The sequence below is a fragment of the Vicugna pacos genome, chromosome 16 (genome assembly GCF_048564905.1).
Source record: "Vicugna pacos chromosome 16, VicPac4, whole genome shotgun sequence".
Taxonomy (NCBI): Eukaryota; Metazoa; Chordata; class Mammalia; order Artiodactyla; family Camelidae; genus Vicugna; species Vicugna pacos.
In genome coordinates, this window is record NC_133002.1 from 52,624,920 (window position 1) to 52,644,898 (window position 19,979).

The window sequence follows — 19,979 nt, forward strand, 5'->3', positions numbered from 1 at the left end:
CGACCTCAAACTCATGGTCGGGGTCCCGGGAGCCCCAGGCCCCAGGGGAGGCTTCTCCCACAAGCTGGCTGGTCCTCACTTGTAAATCTCCTCTGCTTTCTCCTTGACTTTGGACTGATCTCCATACTTCAGATCCTCACAGGCTTCCCAGAATCCCAGGTTCTCCCCTGCGCGGGGAGGGGAGGTCCACGCCGATGAAAGCCAGATGGGAAACGGGTGGCACAAGAAAAGAAGAAAGAAGAGAAACGGGTCAGCTGGGACAGACGCCATTCCCGGCGCAGTGACTGTCTTCCCTCTGCACAACGAGCTGAGGCACGAGGCAAGGCTGGACAAGACACTCCTGGGAGAATGAGCCCCATCTTCCTTCCAGGGCCCGGGAGAGGGTTGTTAACTGAGCAAGGGCACCTCCGTGTTCTCTGCAGTGAACCCGGCCGGCACACCTGGTCTGCGGCCTCCGCAGCCGTATGTGTCTGCTGTGAACCTGCGCCTTCCCCCAACGGCACACGAACCAGAGCTCACGTCCACCCCGGGGGGCTGCCACATTCTTTTTCTGCCCTAGAATGTGGCTGCAGCAGGTTCGGCGCAAGCAAGTTCATGCAGGACTCGACCTGGAAGCAGGCATTGCTTCACTCCAGGTTTCCTTCATGAAGGGCCCTGCTGACTTTGCTCATGTTCAGTGACCACACGTGACTTCTGCCTCCTTTGTGTGCAGAGACCCCATCTTTTAGAGCCCCTCGCTGGGCATATTCCAGCCAAAGGTCCTTACAGAGATGCCGCTCAAGCAGCAATGCTGACGGACTGACTCTCCGGGAAGGCCTGGCCAGTGCGGGACTTAACAGAGGGTCACCTGAGCCAGAGAGGCTCTGTTCCTCTGGGCCCAGAAGAAAGCCAGATGTCTCCAGGTCCCTCATTTCTTTCCAACTTGAATTTCTCTAACCAGTTCTCCCCAGCACCCGGAAGTAGTGTGAACACCTAGCTACAGGCATCCCAGGTGGCAATTTTTGCCTGAGAAAACATAGTCACAGCAGTGGGAGAGCAAGAGCCTATGTGTGCGTGTGTGTGCATGTGTGCATGCATGTGTGTGTGTGTGTACGTGTGTGCATGTGTGTGCACATGTGTGGGTGAACCACAGAATGCCACTGTGTGGGGAAATGGACAAGACCACGCCCCCTCTCCATTCAGAGTATTCTTTGAAAGGCTCCCAGGCACTTCAGACTAGAAAAGTCTGCACAACTCCAAGCTAGGTGACCCTTCCCCATAACTCCATAGAGATCCTTCCTTGCCAGCATAAAATTCAAGGTCTTCTTAGGACTGAGACCACAGGCATGAGTAACCAGGCCAGCGATGCTCTTAAGTGCCAGCCACTGGTCTTACATCACACACCATATAAACCAGCTTGCCCAGGGCAAAAAGGCAGTTACTTACTTAGGCGTAAAATTAAATGAGTAATTATTCACAATAGTCAAAAGGTGGAAACAACCACAATGCTCATCAGCAGATGAATGGATAAACAAAATGTGGTGCATACACACAATGAGTATTACTCAGCCTTAAGAAGGACTGAAGTTCTCGCAGAGGCTACAAGGCAGGCGAACCCTGAAGACATCGTGCTAAGTGAATAATAAGCCGGACAGAAAAGTAAGATTCCACTTACAGGGGTCCCTAGTGTAGTCAAATTCACAAAAACAGAAAGTGGGATGGTGGTTTCCAGGGGCTGGGGAGTTAGCGTTCCATGGGGACAGAGTTTCAGTTTGGGATGATTTTTCAAAAGTTCTGGAGATGGATGGTGGTGATGGTTGCACAACAATGTCAATTTCACTGAATGGTTAAAACAATTATGTTTTATGTTATGAGTGTTTCACTGTCGTAAAAAAAAAAATTAAATGAGCGCACAAAAATGTGTACGGGAATGTTCACGGCAGCACTACTCATGATAGCCAAAAAGTTGAAGCAATCCAAATGTCCACCACCTGAGGAGTGGATGAACAAAATGGGGTATATCCATCCGCACACTGGAGCGTTATTTGGCCATAAAAAGAAGGAATGTTACATGCTCCGACAGGAATGGACTTGAAAATACTACGCCAAGTGAAAGAAGACAGAAAGCCACATTTTGTGTGACTCCATTTATATGAAATGTCCAGAACAGGCAAATCTATGAAAACAGAACGTTGCCTGGGGCTGGGGGTGGGGGTGGGGGGAGCAGGGAGCAGAGGAAAAGGAAATGACTTCTGTGGACTAGGAGTTTCTGAGGTGGTGAAAATGTCCTGGAATTACATAGTGGTGACTGTTGGGCAACTCGGTGAATACACTAAAAAACCACTGAACTGTACACTTTAAAGGGTATGCAGATTATGGTTTGTGAATTATATGGTATGTGAATTTATGGCATGGGAAGTATTTCTCAATTTTTTTAAAAAAAAACCTTAATTAAGTGAACTGATTGTTTGCGGGTTCTGTTCATCCCTGAAGTCCCTGGAATCCTGTCAGGAGATCCCCAGTAGTAATATTTGAATGACGCAGGGAAATCTTTCAGATGGATTCTCGCTAAGAAATGCGTGGGTGAGACAAGCTCAGGGTGTAGTTTGTCGTCTGGCCACGAGATGGCACCCTATCCACTTATTCACCAGTTGCTTCTGGCCTGTGCACGTCCCTTCTCCCACCCATCTGTTCCGGGTTTTAATGTATCACACGGCAATTAGGCTTAATTGGAAAAAGGGGATTTTCAAGAATCCCTATTATAATGTAATGCGCTGCATCAAGCAGTCAAACAGGATAATGGGATGTCCCGTGGGTTAGTTTTCAGGTGCAACCTCACAGACAAGTAGTCTTGGAGAGCAAGTGTCAGGGCTCCAATGCGATGCTCTCCGTGGCTGGGCACTCGGTACACGAGCAACAGAATCCCATAAAAATAAATATTTCAGGGAAGGTGGTGGAGCCAGTGGGATGCCCATCGTAACAAAATCGGTTCTAATTTGGTCTTTGCCTTTCCCAGATGTTTCCACGGGGCAGCATATTTAAGAAGCTGCAGGTGCTCGCAATCATAAGACGTCCCGAGCTGGGCTATAAGTGTGACCCCACCCCTTCCAATCAAATCCTCACCCTCTAAGGAGGCAGACCCGGAGCTGAGACAGCGGCTCTCCATCACGGCCACACGTTAGAATCATCTCGGTGAGTTCTCAAAACTTCAGAGATTCCACCCCAAACCAATTGAAAAAGGAACCTCTGGGGATGGGATCCAGGCAAACATGTTTTAAAACAGCCCCAGGCTGTGAGCTCTGGCCTGAGCTCTTGTCAGTTAACCCTGAGGATCTGCCCCAAGCGCAGGGGACACAGAAGCCTGTGGGCAGGTGACCCAGGGGTGAGAGTGAGCGAGTGAGGCCCGTGGAGGGCATAGAGCCTTGGAAACGTGAGTAACGCTAACGTGGATTCTGTGAGCAGAAGCAATTTCCCCCAACTCTGGGGCCCCTTGGAACCGGTGGAAAGGATGGGTCCAGGGAGCTCCTGTTAAGAGTCAGAGCTATAGAAACACGTACCCAGCGATGCTCGGAACCCAAGGCTGGATACTGCAGGAGTGTTCCTAAAAGGAAATATTTTATTGAAGAAAATTAGAAACCCACCACTGAATTCTTTCTTGAGAAAGTACTGGAAGCTCTGCCGCCCCTTGGGGTCTCGGATCAACTCGCTGAAGTTGAAGGCCCACCGCTCCACCCGCATCTTGGTTGGGATCTCCACCCTGCGAGGACAAGCACCATGAGCGCTCTGGACACTCAGCGGGAGGAGGGGCTGTGCCAGGCGGGGGCCTTCACCCCACTCACCTCCGTTAGTCCCACGGCCCCATCCTCCCCTCTCCCCCCATCCCAGCACAAACAACCCAAGTCATCGCTGGCTAGGAAAACACAGCCTTGGACAAGTCCCCTGGGCCTCGTGTCAGGAGCTGGCCACCTGGCTGGTGAGAAGGATGCCGCCAGCGGACAGCCTCGTACTCTGGCCCCCCTCCCTTAGCCATCAGGGCAAAGGGACACAAATGCCTCCTCCAAGGTCTGTGGAGACCGGAGGGTCAGGCTGCCACACTAGACCAGGAGAGATCCCAGAACAGCACCGGTGACAGGTGCTGTGACCACTGCTATCCCTGGATGCTTGTCACCCACCGCACAGCTGCCCCTTCCCCACAGGGCCACCTAGTGGTTCTCCCCCTACCTGCCTTCAGCCCACCTGCCCCCAGGTAGGCCCCCGTGTGCCATCTGTGCACCCTTTCCCTGAGCTTCCCCTGAGATGCAACACCCTCTCCACTCCCCGTCATCTCCCTAAAAGTTCTCCCTGATCCCAGGCAGGACTTGCGAGCCCGGCCAGAATGGGTCTCACATTCCAAAAAATCAGGAAAACAGTTGATTTTTCTCCTATTCCTTATGGAAGTCTCCATACTCCAACACGGCCCCTTGGAAACAGGTTTCTGAGTCCATGACACCACGTTTCCTGCTGATGTCACAGCTGGAACCATGTCTGGGTACAACTGATGTCTGTGGGAGCTCAAGTTAGCCAGGCCAGTTTACACTTTCCATAACATCAGCATGAAAACAGTAGGAATCCCGGATTAAGATGAACCATTTATGAGTGTCACCCTCTGGGAAGCACTGTGCTTTACACACCCATCGCAGGGCCCTGCAGAGAACACGGGCCACTACATGCCACAACATGGGGAAACCTTGGAGGTATTATGCTAAGTGAAAATGCTAATCACAAGGGTCCACATATGACATGATTCCATCCATAGGAATGTCCAGAATAGGCAAATCCACAGAGACAGAACATAGTTTACTGGTTGCCTAGGGTTGCAGTAGGGGGATTCTTTTTTGGATGATGAAAATGCCTTAAAAATTGACTGTGGGGATGGTTGCATGGCTCTGTGAATATAGTTAAAAAAAATTGAATTGTACACTTTAAATAGGTGAATTGTACAGCGTGTGAATTATAATACAAAACATTACTTTTAAAAAAGATTAGCAATAGACTTACCATATGACCCAGGAATCCTGCTCCTGGGCATATATCCAAAAGGAACCCTACTTCAAAATGACACCTGTACCCCAATGTTCATAGCAGCACTATTTATAATAGCCAAGACATGGAAACAGCCTAAATGTCCATCAACAGATGACTGGATAAAGAAGAGGTGGTATATTTATACAATGGAATACTATTCAGCCATAAAAACCGACAACATAATGCTATTTGCAGCAACATGGATGGCCCTGGAGAATGTCATTCTAAGTGAAGTAAGCCAGAAAGAGAAAGAAAAATACCATATGAGATCGCTCATATGTGGAATCTAAAAAAAAAAAACATAAATACAAAATAGAAACAGACTCATAGACATAAAATACAAATTTGTGGTTGCCAGAGGGACGAGGAGTGGGAAGGAACTGGGATTTCAAAATGTAGAACAGATAAACAAGATTGTACTGTGTAGCACAGGGAAATATATACAGGATCTTGTGGTGGCTCAGAGCAAAAGAGAATGTGACAATGAATGTACGTATGTTCATATATAACTGAAAAATTGTGCTCTACGCTGGAATTTGACACAACATTGTAAAATGACTATAACTCAATAAAAAAAAGTTTAAAAGAGTAAAAAATTTAAAAAAAAATTTTTTTAAAGTTACTTCTAAAAGAACACCAGTATATATCGAATACATACAATTTGGCATTTAAATCCCAGAACTGGGTGTCATCTGTTATCCAAGGATTGCTGGGGAGGCAGCCTGACATGATGGCGTCGTTGGACGAAAACTGCTCGCTGTATTTGACGATCCTGAAAAGCAAATGGAAAGCGATTTCCTAGACATTCAACACCCCGGGGACCAAATCAATACTCACATTGATTGACCAGCATGTCCCCCTTTAACCTGATCGATTTCATTACATCCTTATTACTGTCTTCTGAGAAACACGTTCTAATAGCCCTGGGGACTGGTGGGTATTTCATAAGCTCTGCCTCTCGTCTCCTGGTGAGATGAAACACCATTCCCCGATCCGGTGCCTTTGTGATTTCTCTGCACCTATTTCATTAAAATATACTTTATCCTGAGCTTTCAAAACACAAAGCCGATGCAGTTTTCACGGGTTCAGACAAGTGTCTTTGGCACCACCTTGGAAGCACGAGGTTGCCAGGGACTCGGTGGGATCCTGTTGCCACCTTGGGGGCCACCCTTTATAGAGATAATGCCTGTGTTGGGAACTTAGACCAATTGTTCAAAACGGTGGTCTTACTGAGACAAATGCGGGCAAGAGCGAATTCCCTCTAGCTGAGCTCCACCCGAGCCGACCCATTTCCCGGCATCTGGGAAATCTACAAAAACCTGCGTGCTTCTGCCCACGTGGAGGGCATGGAATTGCTTCCCTAGCGAACGCATAAAGCACCTGCCACGAAGCCTGCCCACAGCAGGAGATTTTGACAGAGCTGGACCCATGCCCGAGAGACACACGGAAGCTCTCGGTTTAGCGTTCTGTGCAGAACTCAGCTCCCCTGGCTCAGTTTCTCCCAAGACCTTCTTATTCTTATGAGACCTTTACAGTGGAGCAGCTGCAGGGAAGGAAAAAAACTTATCCACAGGTCTGAACACTAATGATGTCAAAATTATGGTAATGAGTCTCTGAGACCAAAAAAAAAAAAATTGGAAAGTGGGTCTAAGAAGCAGCCTAATATAGCCTTTGAGCCTCCTCTAATGTCTTTCCTAATTGGTTTCATGAAACTGGGTTTCTGGAACATCAGAGTAGACGGCTGTCACTCTGTCACAGAACAACGATGATCCCTGTAACCCAAAGTGAGCACCCACTGAGAACCCAGGTGCACGCTCATCTGTGACTGGGCTCAGTAGCCGCGGGCAGAAGTCCCTGAAAAGGTGGGTGAGGTCGGGGCACATTTTCTTGAGCAGGTGGTATTTTGGCAAACTAGGGGCTTGGGGAGATATAAAAAGACATCTGAAGATTTTTACAAGAGCCTAACCCCTCACCACATCGGGAGAAAGGCACTGGACGAGACACAGCGTCTTCCATCTCGCTCAGCACCGCTACCGGAGCCTCACACAGGCAGAATAAATGAGGAGTCGTGTTGTGTTTCTTCAGAAAATGGAGCCAAGTCCATTTTCACATATGCAGAAAAATCGCAGAGTTAGCAAGGCAATCCCAAAATGATTTCCCCATTTCAAAAGGGTCACTGCTTACATCTCAGGGGACACTAAACCTCTCTGTGTCTTCCAAATAATGCCCTATGGGGGACGGGATCAAAACAGCCTGAAGGTTCAATAAATCAAACATAAATTTTCAACTTCTAATCGGATTTTAAATCAAAAATTAACCCCATTTATCAAGACAATGAACCACGGGGTCCAGCCTTTCGACTCTTCCCATCCACACAGACAGACGTGTGCAGACACCCACTCCGACCCGTGATTTTACCTAACCCACGATGAGTCCTGGAGACTCAACACGGAGCAAAGAACTAGTAACGTAACCCCTCAAGAGACAGCTTTCGTCCCTCAGAGCCCTTTCAGATCTTACACCAACCTATGACTTGTCAAATTTGCTTTAAGGCAAGTCATAGGTTGTCCCAGCAAGACCAACAAATCAGAGACGTACCCTCCGAGGGACACTGAGGACTTCACCGTGGACCTCATTAAGGCCTGTCGGTAGTACATGATCTGGAAGAGACACAGCTGTTAGACGTCCAGCTTCCCCACCCCGGGGTGTCACGAACACTGACGCGTACACACGGCCTCCAAGCCGGAAGCCATTTCTCCATCAACGCACCCCATCCCGTTCCCTCAAGCCAGCCACCTCAGTGCCAGCGGGGCTCAGGTCTTCAGTATTTCATTTAGGGACCTCCTTAACGCATCATGTGTTAGTCTCAGAAAAGGCACCAACAGGGGAATAAAAAGTCCTACGGTGCATTAAACCGAGACACAGGACAAGGACAGAAGCTGAGCCTTTCCCTTAAATGCCTCTGACTCACAGGAGCAAATCTAACCTCAACAGCCAATGCTTCCCAGGGGCTCTGTTTTGAGCCCTGGATACAGGATTTGCCAAAACAGGTAGCCTGTCACCCTGGACAGATACTGGACGGCGCTGTAATTGTAGGAGCAGGGACCAGGGTGGCTGCACCCTCTCCCCCGTCCCTCCGGTCTGTGCCTTCAGAGGGCCCTTCATTTCCCGAGCCAGACCTTACGAGAGATGCTTTGGCTTTCTGTGCTGTCTGTCCACTTGGAAACCACTGTCTGCAACATTACACGTGGTTTTCATTTCATCGCTGAGTGCAGAGCACGAAGCCAAAGTACATATAATTTGTTAGAGGATTTAAAAATCAAACTTCCCCGGAACTGGGAGACTAAATTACCTCTTTCCTGACAGAAACGACCGTTTGTTTCTGTAAAATAAAGAAGCAAGAACCATTAAACAGATGTCATTAAATCATTTGAGTTCAAATACCCCATTTGAAAAATAAAAGCCCTTCCCTAAGAAAAAACTGCCCACCTTTTTTTTTTTTTTATTTAAAAGAGAATTCCCCAACACCACCACCACCACTTCTGCCCTATTTGATGCAGCTATTGGAGAATTAGATCAACCAAGAGATTTGGTGAGGGAAGGAGTATGATTTATCACTATAACTTTGCCCTACTCTCCTCAAAGCCACGATGAATTAAAGACTAAAGCATGGGACTGGTCGCAGCCTACCGCAGTGCCCACAGAACCATCTTAAATGGAACGAGACATAAAGATGGGAGAGCAAGCCACCTGACCAACCGCACAAGCTGGCGGGGGAGGAGCTACATTGCCCCAAAATAAAGCACCCAATTAAAAGACTCAAGCCCACTGAAAGCTGAGCCCCAGAGCTGGAAGAGGACAGCAGGTCCCATCCTCCTTCTGAAGTCACGGAAGCAAGTCCCCGCTGGGGATGGGCTGCACAGCGTCCTCCCTCTGGACTCTCTGAGGTACAGCAGAGAAAGGATGGCTCCAAGAGAGGCTCCAGGATTCTGGAAGCCCCTGGAAACCATTCGGCCCTGTCTCCTACTAAACTCTCCTACCATCTGACACGCTTCCTTGGTGTCACTTTTCTGCCCCACGCAACTCCTGGAGGTTGGGCACAGCTGGTGATGCCAATCTCAGCATTCCTAGGTTTGGTTGTGTCCGGGGGCTGCTTGATGCTGACTCTTAACACTTTAAATTTTCGGCTGCTTAATACTCAGGCTGCTTAATGCAACTGGGTTTTCACTTGGAATAGAGTCAGAAGTCCAAGGAGGACACTAGTTCCCTTAGCCCGTTAGTAAAATAAGTCGTGGACCAGAGTCCTCCAATGGAGGAGGGTCCAATCTGGAACTTCAGATACGAGTCTTTGCTTTCTAACCCATGCTGGGTAGCATTTTGCTTCCTTACATTGATTGCTGTTATCTTATTGCTTTTCACAGGAAATCCTTTTTCCCAGGTAGGGGAGGAGGGAGAGTTCTCTCAGAAAGGTCGATGATGCTCAGGTAGGTCTCTCTGATTTGGACCCACACACCCTCTAACTTCCTCCTTAAAAGCACTGATCACAAGTGTAATTAGAGATTTGTTTGTGTGACTCTTGGTTTAACATACGTATCACCCATTAGGCACCATTAAGAGCAGGAAGACCATGTTTATCTTCCCGAGCATAATGTGTGGTGCAGAGTACATGCTCAGTAAGTATGAAATAAGTGATGACTGTGGCGTGCTTGGAAGCCTAGAAAAATGGAGATGTACCTTAAGGTAAACAGAATATTTTTCCACTTAAAAAAACTGAAAATACTCCCCAAGTGACCCAAATATTTTGGCAATCACACTACCTCTCCCCATTCTCTCCTAACTTAAGACTGTTTTAGAAGACACACGTTTCAGGTAGAAAAGGATCCTGGGGTCAGAGTGGATTTGCATTCAAATCTAATATAAGCAGATTCTTCTACTCGAGTCGTGTGGAAGTGGATTAAGAATGGTGTCTATGACCTCTGCTCAAAAGGGAAGCTGGACTTTTGTGTGATAATAACCACTGAGCAATAGTTTACTAAAGGCAATTTACACCTCTCTGAGCCCTTACAGAGTTTAAGCAAGGGAGGTTCAATTATTCTGATTTTCAGCTGAGGAAACCAAGGCCCTGAGAAACTTTCTCAACATCTCGTCGGTAACTGGCCAAGCCAGGATTCAAACCAAGATATGGCCTTCGCAAAGCTGAGGAGTGATCCGAGAGAGAGGAAACTGTCTGCTCTCTTCATCAATTCCTTCCTTGCCCTGAAGACAAGGATACCACAGAATGGAATGTCTCTGTCCAGCCATTTCATTTAAAGTTAAGACAGAAAAAAAGAATGCTAGAGCCAGCTCCAATCACAAGAGGACACCCCAGCCCAGAAAAGACTCTTTCATTAACACTAAGGATGGTAAAATGAACTCCTAGCTGTAAGAGAAATAAGATCTGGGCATCTAACGCACAGCATGGTGACTGTAATTCACAATCCTGTATTATACACCTGGAAGCTGTTCAGAGAGGAGACCTTAATGGTTATCACCACCAAGTCATAGTTACACAAGGGGACGGAAGTGTTAACGAATCCTGTCGGTGGTATACTTTGCCATATATACACACACACACCTAATCGTTACATTGTACACCTTAACCTGATATATGTTCTATGCCACTAATAGCTCAATAAAGCTGAGGTGGGGGAAAACCACTAGGAGTGGTAAAGATTGCAATTGTACTAGGTCTGCGCCCAGCAGGCAGCGTCATAAACACCCTCCTTCAAGGTGCTCACAACCCGAGATGAAACCTCCTGTCCATCACGGTTCTACGGCCACGGCGATCCTGAGCGGACGAACACAGACAGGATGAGGCAGGCTCTCAGGCTGCCCGACGTTCGCCGGGCTCCACGGGGAGCTGTCTGTCCTTGCACGTGGGTCACCAGCACACCCGCTTCTAGTCTTCCCGGGCGTGGTCTGACTTTGGCCTCATGCGTTTATCTCTGGGGCCATTGTCGCAGTCTTCCGGGCTTTTAAAATTTTTATATTTTAATTCACTTCTTGACTTTATTACCCTTTTAGGGTTCTGCATCGATGGTGTGGTTTGCTGTTGGTTTTCTGATTCCCCAAATTACCAGCCATCTTCTGGGAATCAGACTGCAGCGAATAGGGTTGAGTCTAAGAGCCTGCCCATCCCTACGCTGGATTGTCCATGTGGATTTTAGAGTTTATTTCTTGCTTTAAAAACCACTGTCCAGAAACTAACACAACATTGTACATTGACTATACATCAATTAAAAAAATTTTTTTTTTGCTTAAAAACCCACTGTGGCATCTTCCTCCTCCAGATTGACATACGGGGCATCACTGTCTTTCAAGGAATGTGTGTGTATCTGGGCAGTGGGGGAGAGGGTTCTGGACTTTTCTGAAAAATGGAGACAGAATTTGATGGATTGAGGGTAGTTTTAAGAAACAGTATCAACTTTGGAGACAGAAAGGTCAAAATCCTGGTTCTGTCACTTACTGGCTACATGACTTTGGATGAGTTATTTAGCATCTCAAAGCCTCTGCCTTCTCATTTGTTAAAGGGAATAGAAAAAAGGTGGAGTGATAACATAATAGACTTAAGTGATTGGCACCCAGCAGGGACTCAGCGCTCCGTGGTTACTAATGAGGGTCCACATACTGCTGCTGAGAAGATGCAGGGTCCTAGTTACCAGATAAAATGCAGGGTGCCCGGGCAATATTTGGGACACAGTCATACCAACAAAAGTTATTCGCTGTTTATCTGAAATTTAAATTTAACTGAGCATCCTGTATTTTATTTGCTAAATCTCACAAAGCTAGCATTGATACTGTTAGTACTTAGCCAAAGGCCATAAGAAACATTTAAGTGAAGTTATTAAAACACACACACACACATTTCTAAGCAATTCAGAGAAAACTGCCGCACAACAGAATAAGAAAGAAACATGTTTGTCACCCTGGAATCCACGCCGAAGCCCCGGCTTTCTCAGCTGTGGGCCCTCCTGCAGCGAAGTCACGTCTTTAATCCTTGTCCCGGTGACACACTTTGCTACAGTAGGAAACCTCCGACCAAGGAATCTTCACATTCTTTGCATTCTTGGAATTCTAACTTATTATTTTTCCACTGACAGAGTTGCCCAAATAGGGACACATCCAGAGCTTGTTTACACAGCTTTCTGGCCAGCTTGCCGGCCCTGAAACCCAGATGCAGGCTGCAGACAACTGTCACAGGGCAGGAGGGGTCAAGCCCAGGCCCCCGAGAGAGAGACCCTGGGGTTACTGCGGACCAGAGAGCGGGAGCCCAGGGCAGGGCTGAGCAGGGAGCCTGGGATCCGGCGGCCAGACAGAAACAGAGGTGGGGGCCGGGCGAGCTATTGAGTGAGACGCAGGATGGGGAGAAGCATGGAGAATCCGAGAACACAGGCACTGAGGGCAGAGGCCGTCAAAAGCCAGAAGCCAGGAAATTCGGGAACTGAGGCGGTTAATGCAAAGCAGACATGGAAAGAGGTGGGGCGGAGGACAGCTAGGTGTCCAAGGGGACCAGAACTCGAGGTTGAGATCCCCCGGAAGTAAGTCTCCGCCTGCCTGTCCTTCCTGATGCGGTGGAGGCAGGACCGCCTCCACAACTCCCAGGGCCCAAGATAAAATGAATATGCAGGGCCCCTTGTCCAGGGGGAAAAAAAAAATTTTAAGACAGTGACAGCAGAACACAAGCCAAGCACGGGCCCCGCTGAGTGCGGAGCTGTGGGCCGGGGCACGGACCACCCGCCGGGGACCTTGGTCCCGGGTGCAGGCCAGAGGTGGCACATGACCTCTCCTACCAGGCTGCTGTGGGAATTTAATGAAATGCAGCAAAGCTGCTAGAAGCCACACCACGGACTTTCGGACACATCAGGCAGGGCACGGGTGCCCATCAGCTGAGGTTCAAACCCCGGCTCCAGCGCTTCTGAGACGTGCATCTTGGATGAGCTGCCCACCCCCTCGGCCTGTCCGCTCAGAGATGCTAGTAATATCTGTTACCCCACGAGGCCGCTGTGAGCCCTCCCGGAGCGCTGACCAGGTGTGAGCCCTCGGCCCCAGGCCCGGCACACAGGGAGCTGTCAGCCAGCCTCACCGCTCCTCCAGCCACCATCGGTTACACGGGAGCCACAGGAGGAAAGCTACTTGTCTCCAGTCGGTGGGAGTATTCAGGGGGCTGTCGCTTCTGGAGGGCTCCCCTCCAGGACCACTGCTTAACACTGTGGACCCACATTCCTATCTTTCACCCACAGGCCCGTGTGCCCACGAGTGCAAACTGCGCTGTTCTCTGCGGCTGTTTGTGGACGAGGCAGGGACGTTGAGATGGGTGTGCACCTGCCTCCCGCCACCTCCAACAAGGGTAGAAGCAGAAGAAGGTATCAGGACAAAAGAGGAAGCCCGCCAGGTTCAGCTCCCCAAAACAGGGTCTAGGGTTTCCGGGGTGCCGTGAGTTCTCTCTCTGGCAGCACGGAGACAGACAGTGTCTCTACGTTGGACATCACTCCAGTCACATCACATAAATGACCCTGCTCAATTTTCTGAAGGAGGAACTACTGTTAGTCCCATTTTATAGATGGGGAAACTGAGGCTTTGGATTTGAAGGGCTCCAGAGCCTGGCCAAGATTACACATTCAGGGAGCGGCAGCGCTGGGAGTCGCTCTGATAGCAAAGCTCTCCTCAGCATGCCACACTGGCCCGCATCCCAGAATGACCCCGGTAACCCTGTTGGGGTCTGAGGGAGGGCCAGTCCTGGCCACCACTGCCCACAGCCATGCTGGTGCCCAGCTACCACCCAGCCTCCACACCACAGGGCCAAATTCTCTCTGAAATAAAGGGGAGATAGGGGGCTGTGCATGCCTGTGCCCCTGCACACCCCAGGAAATCAGAACTGAGAGAGGACACGTTCTCTGGGGGCTGACCTCGGCTCTGGCCGGTTCCTCCCAGGGCTGGGTAGCCCCCTGGCCAACAACCATCAGCCTGAGGAAGTCGGTCACCCAGGGCCCTAGACACCCGCCAACCCAACACCCTCCTTTCTTAACCTTGATGGTGTTTATTTCTCTTGGATTATGCGCCTCTGTTTATGGAAAAGAGACATCTTTTCAAGAATTTACGAATTCTCAGAAACAGGCTCTCTCTTCCAACCGGTACCAGGAGCGCATCTCTGAAATGAGCCAAAAATCCGACTTCTTCGCGCACCCAGGGCCTCAGGGACACACTGCATGGTCTCTCAGGGCAGCTAAACGGGGGACACCTAGTCCAACTGTGGGAAATGTTGCAAACGGATAAAGTCCAGCACCGGCCTCCACCCCAACAGCTGGGTATGAGGGGAGGGGCCCCGCTGGCAGAATTATGGTTCTTGGTTCTTCTCAACACACCACAGCAGGGAGAGGGCAGACGGAGAAGGAGAGCTGGAGGGAGAGAGAGATGGAGAAGACCGTGGGTAAACAGCAGAGACCGCGCACCCGGGTCAAACGGCACCACGGCAGCGACAGCCCTCAGCCTCAGCTTCGGGCTGTGCTCTGACTCTGAGCTGAGAGCACTGCTGGCATCTGGCAAGAAATGGGCTTCGAAAGCCAGAAGGCAGGCTCTCCTTCCCCACCGCCACCAGAGAGCCTGAGGATGCTGCCTCAGCGAGGAGGGGTCTGGCCTCCCGCCCCCTCCCCCGGGGACGTCACCCCAAATAGCACCTAGGACGGCCTGCTCCACCCTTCCCTCCTCCACACCAGAGAGGTTTCCAGAGCTGCCAGTTATCCATTAAAAAAAAAAAAGGCAAACCCTCCATCCGGGTTCAGTATTTTCCTTGATGATTCTGTTTCCATGGCAACCAAGCCCGACAAGGCCTCACAATTATCTGTCATCTGACAGGGGGAGCGTGGAGCAGGCCGCTGAAAGCTGACGGTGCCGGGCGTGTATCAAAGGAAGGGTTACTCTGAGTGGTGGACCAGGGGCCCGGGGATGCCCCTGGGGGATGCCCTTCAGGGACGCGACGTCCCCCTCCTCCCGGACTCCACCCCTAATCCCTGGCCTCCGGCTCACGCACCACAGCCATCCTGAGTTCAGGGCCCCAGTGGGCAAAGTAAACAAGTCAGAGCCTCCTCGCCAGCTTTTTCCTGCTCCTTCCTCTTTCGCTTTCGACTTCCCCTTCCTCCTTCCTGGCACATCCCTCCCGCTTTCGGCACTGCGGAGGCTGACACCCTATGCTAAAGAGGTCCCTGACCCCTTGCTGCCCAAAGACAACGTTAGACAGAGGGCAATGAAACCATCGACGACTAGTTTAAGTGGGTTTAGGCTGGTTTACTGGAGTCTGTGTTTCTCAGCAGGGGCAGTCTTGTCCCCCAGGGCACACAGGACAATGTCTGGAGATGTTTTTGATGGTTAGGACTGGGAGGCGGGCAGGGTAAGGCACAGAGCTAGTGGCATCCAGTGGGTAGAGGCCAGCGATCCTGCTACACATCTCGCAATGCACAGGACAGCCTCCCTAAAAAATTACCTGGCTCCAAATGGTGCCAGAGAAACTCTAACTGGGGCGCTCACCTTTCCAGCAGTTTCTGAACAGCATTTCCTCAAATAAAAATCCATCATAGGAAACTGGGCCTCCATCATAAATGGCGGCCTACTGGGGGAAAGGGTCCTTTTGAAACAAAAAGCATAGGGGATTCTTTGAAAAGATCCCACCTTACTGAGATGCAAAAGAAAGTGGGACATTCCAGGTCTTGTCATGTGCAATAAGGTTTAAATCCAAAGTTGACTCAACGGTTGTGAGCCTGGGGCTTATAGTCTTCAGGGCGTGGGTGAACTGGTGCAGTTGTGTGCAAAATGCCTGTCTGTGCATCTCTGGGTGAAATGAGTTCATAACTTCTATCAGATTTTCAAAGGGGGGAGTGACTCAGGAAAGCCTGAAAACCAGCCATCTAGACCTCATTTGCTCTGATCTGCACTCTTGTCTCTCTATGCAGAACCCTCGCCATGCAGCCCCTCCCCGATATCACAAAGCCCACGGGCCTCCTCTCTATGGCAGTCCCAAAGCGGAGAGACCATTGCTTCACAGACACAAATAGACAACAGACCCGTGGACACCTTCCCAGGCTAAGACCCTGACCTGGGCCCTGCCCAAAGCACGCAGCAGAGACCTACCTGGTTTACCTGAACTTCATTCGGATTGGTCACTCGGTCCAGGCCATAGTCCAGTACGTTGTTCATTCCTGGCTGAATGGGGAAAAGGAAAAAAAAAAAAAAAACATAAGGACCACTACTGGGAGAGTCTCTAATTTCTTATTAACTTTGGATCTTGGCCAAGCTGCCAATTGTGAGACCAATCTGAGACGAGTTTGTGGCCCAGCCCACAGGGAGCTACAAGGGTATGTAAGATTCTCTAGGTGAGCTGTTGAGTTTCACAGGGCTGTTCAGCCACCACAGCATCCCCAGAATCTAACAGTGGGATGAGTGGAGGGAGGGTGGCTGGATGGATGGATGAGTGGATGAGTGGAGGTTGGATGGATGCATGGAGGATGGATGGATGGATGGAGGGATGGATAGATAGATGGATGGATGAACGAATGGATAGATGGATGGAGTGAGGATGGATGGATAGATGGATGAATGTATAGATGGATGAATGGATGGATGGATGGAGTGCAGATGGATGGATGGATGGATAGATGGAGGGTGGGTGTGTGCATGGATAAATGGATGGATGGATGGAGGATGGATGGATGGATGGAGGGTGGGTGTGTGCATGGATAAACAGATGGATGGATGGATGAATGGATGGATAGATGGATGGAGGATGGATGGATGGATGGATGGACGGGTAGATGGATGGATGGAGGTTGGATGGATAGATGGAGGGTGGGCGTGTGCATGGATAAACAGATGGATGGATGGATAAATAACACACAAACTCAGTGAGAGTTCACTGGGATTAGCACACAGGACTCATGTCTACCCTCACAGGGCTCCTTCCCCACTCTATAGTCTATTGCTTTGGAGAGTCCAGGCTTCCGTCAGGCACCCAGGGGATCCAATGCTGGTTCTGTCATTTCCTAGCTGTGAGGAAGATCTTGGAAACTGCTTCTCCTCTCTGCATTCTCTACCTCTTCTGAGAACTAGAGATGATCCCTCCTACTTCTCAGCTTCTTCTGAAGATTTAACAAGATGGACTGTGACGCTTTCAGCCGAGGGTAGCTCTTACTAAGCAAAGGATTGTGTTCATTTTAAGATCATGCATATGAATGCCCAGCCCTAAGCTGGGTCACAGTCTTTGTCCTTATCCATCAGGCAACTAACTCTCCAGCCAGTCTTGCCTGGTCTCTCTCAGTTCCTTAAGGCCAGCAATTTGAGACTTTCACCTCCTCTCTGTTAGCCTGGTGCAAGCAAACGCTGAGTCTCAGTCCATGTGATTAACCAGGCTGACTACACTGAAGCAGATGCAGGAAGAAACTGGGCTTCCTCCCCACAAGATTCAGCCTCATCAAGACGACCAGCCACATTTTTAGCTCAGAGATAGGGTTGCCAAATAAACTACGGGGCATCCATTTAAGTGTGAATTTCAGATAAATAACAGATAATTCTGATATATAATTTTATATAAAATATATTCTTTTTTAGCATAAATACACAGTATGTAAAAAAATATCAGGACATAAATCATTTGGTGGCTATCTGAAATTCAAATTTAGCTGGGCATCCTCTGTTATTGGTTAAATCTGGCAACTTAACTCAGCAGGCCACTATGGGGACAAGAACTTGGCATACAACCTAGGCAAGGGAGAGGAAAAAAAAAGAAATAGAAAATGGGTGGGGAGGAGGACAGGGAAGGGGAGCCGACCTCCTCACCCTAGTTGTTACACATGGACCTTGATCAATAAATATTTGTCAAGAACCCACTCTGGTTGACGTGGTGCTCAGCCCTGGGGAGCCCCGGTGAGTGTGAGCCCGGCCTCCAGGCAGCCCCGGCGGGCATCTCAAGGCACTTCCTGTCTCACGGAGGAGGAGGCAGCCACTCAGCAATTAATCACACAAATGATAAATTGCAGTTGTGACAAAGTGCTCCAAAGGGACAATACAGACAGATCCTGTCCAGCCCTCGACAGGATCTAATCTAGCGTGGGGGCAGAGGCAGCTGTGGTCCTCAGAATCCAAAACGTCTCCCCTGCTCATTTTCACATCAACTGTTGTTTGCACTGTGCCCAGATCTGTAACTTTGCTCCATTTGGGTAAACAATGAGGGCGGAGCACCGCTTTCCTTCATTAAGGGAAGCTCCCTTCCCTTAATCAACCAGCCCTCGCTGCGCCTCGCCGCGCCTGGGTCTCGTCTCTGGGAGAGCACTGCTCCCTTTGACGGCGGTTTGGATTTTGAGCAACCTGAGCTGGAAGTGGGGCCCATCCACAGCGACACGTGTGACAGGTGGACTCACGTCCCAGCACTGCCTAAGCCACTGAACCTCTCTGAGCCTTGATCTCCCCATCTGAACAACGAGGACAGTGACACTCCCAACTTCACAGTATTGTCATCAGGCGCGTGGGACCATCCACGCCGAGAGCCTAACACAGGCACGTGGCTTTGAGCTGGTATTTCGTGCCCGGTACCTAATTCCTTAGCTGGCACAGAGTCAGGGCCCTGTGAAGGGTTCACAGGTAAGTGAACAGACCCGTGAACAGGGTACTGAATCTGCTCGGTAACTTCAACAGTTGGTTACCGTCAGTCCCCATCCTGGAGGCGCCACGCGCCACCCAGCCAAATGCTTTGTCTGCCTGGCTGGCTTTTTTCCCGCCGAACTGACAGCTTGTTCGGGTCTCCGGGAGACAGTCTGACAGTCCCTACGCTCCCCGGCTCCCTGGGTTTGTCAGTCAGATTGCTCAGTTTCCAGGCGGAGACTGACTTCAAACAGGATGCTTTTCAAACAGCGCGCGTTCCTAATCCTCACACTCTCGGGCTACCAAGAGGAGGAGAGTGTTTTAAGAAAGCCAGGGAGAGGAGGACCCAGGTGCACCCTGGCTTCACCTCTGACTCCTGGTCCAGCTTTGACTAGGGGGAGCAGCAGTGGAGAGACCGGGCGTGAAGAGTGGGTCTGTGTCTGAGGAGCTTTACGTCTGCTGCCAGCACCTCAGAGCCTCGTTCTGAACTTGGCTCCCCAGTGCTATCAGGGAGGCAGCAGGCCCCCCGAACCCTGGTGCCATGTTTGCTAGCGCCCCAGCAATGCCTGCAATGCTCTAATGACCGAGGAGGTTACAAAGAGCCCTTGGGTGCACTACGAGATCACGTGACACCGTCGTGGGAGGCAAAAGAGCCCAGGGATCAAGAGGGAGGGCTCCCGCGGGTGGGTTCAGATCCTCCGGCGCTCACCCGCTGTGTGACTTTAGCCAGATAACAATATTGTTCAGCCTCCGCTTCCTTATCAGCAAAATGGGACTAATCACACTGCCGGGCACACAGGGCTGCAAAGGTGGAATGAGACAGTGCGTGCAGAGCAAGGCGCAGCATACTGCAGGTTCTCCACGCACGTCTGCCTTGATGGCGGCGGCGACAACGACAGTGACAACAGTGGTGGTGACGGTGACAGAGGCAGCAGGGGAGGTGGTGGACACAGGGGAGGTGATGGCAGAAGCGGGCATATGGAGACACATCAAACATGTGTACCTCTGTACCATACGGTGAAGAACCACTCAGCCGTGTGCCTGGTGTGGGGGCTGAGCGCCTGCCGCGGGAGAACAGGGGAGCACTCGGAAAGTCTCTTTCTCATTGTGTCCCTATAGGCCTCCTGGTTGCAGGGACTGAGGGAAGGAGAGGGACCCGGGCAGACGTGCACGGCCAGCCTACATCGCTTGGGGAGGGGTATAGGCACACTGCATCTCCACACCACACAGTCTCTCCATGTGATTCGGAAGCCACGCTCCACCCTACAAGGAGC

The 19,979-nt window shown here is 50.2% G+C and overlaps 1 protein-coding gene across 5 annotated transcripts in view; it reads right to left on the reverse strand.

Moving 5' to 3' along the window:
* Positions 1-19,979, reverse strand: part of RGS9 (regulator of G protein signaling 9) — an 88,005-nt gene that overhangs the window by 18,481 nt on the left and 49,545 nt on the right. For 4 of the 5 annotated variants that reach the window (XM_031685634.2, XM_072939461.1, XM_072939459.1 and 1 more), the window contains 6 exons: positions 16,204-16,275; positions 8,396-8,425; positions 7,642-7,703; positions 5,702-5,815; positions 3,621-3,736; positions 80-167 (listed from right to left, as the gene is read on the reverse strand). In XM_031685634.2, coding sequence (XP_031541494.1) covers positions 80-167; positions 3,621-3,736; positions 5,702-5,815; positions 7,642-7,703; positions 8,396-8,425; positions 16,204-16,275 — 482 coding nt within the window. The remainder of the gene's footprint in view (positions 1-79; positions 168-3,620; positions 3,737-5,701; positions 5,816-7,641; positions 7,704-8,395; positions 8,426-16,203; positions 16,276-19,979) is intronic. The other variant, XM_072939460.1, reaches the window with a different exon arrangement.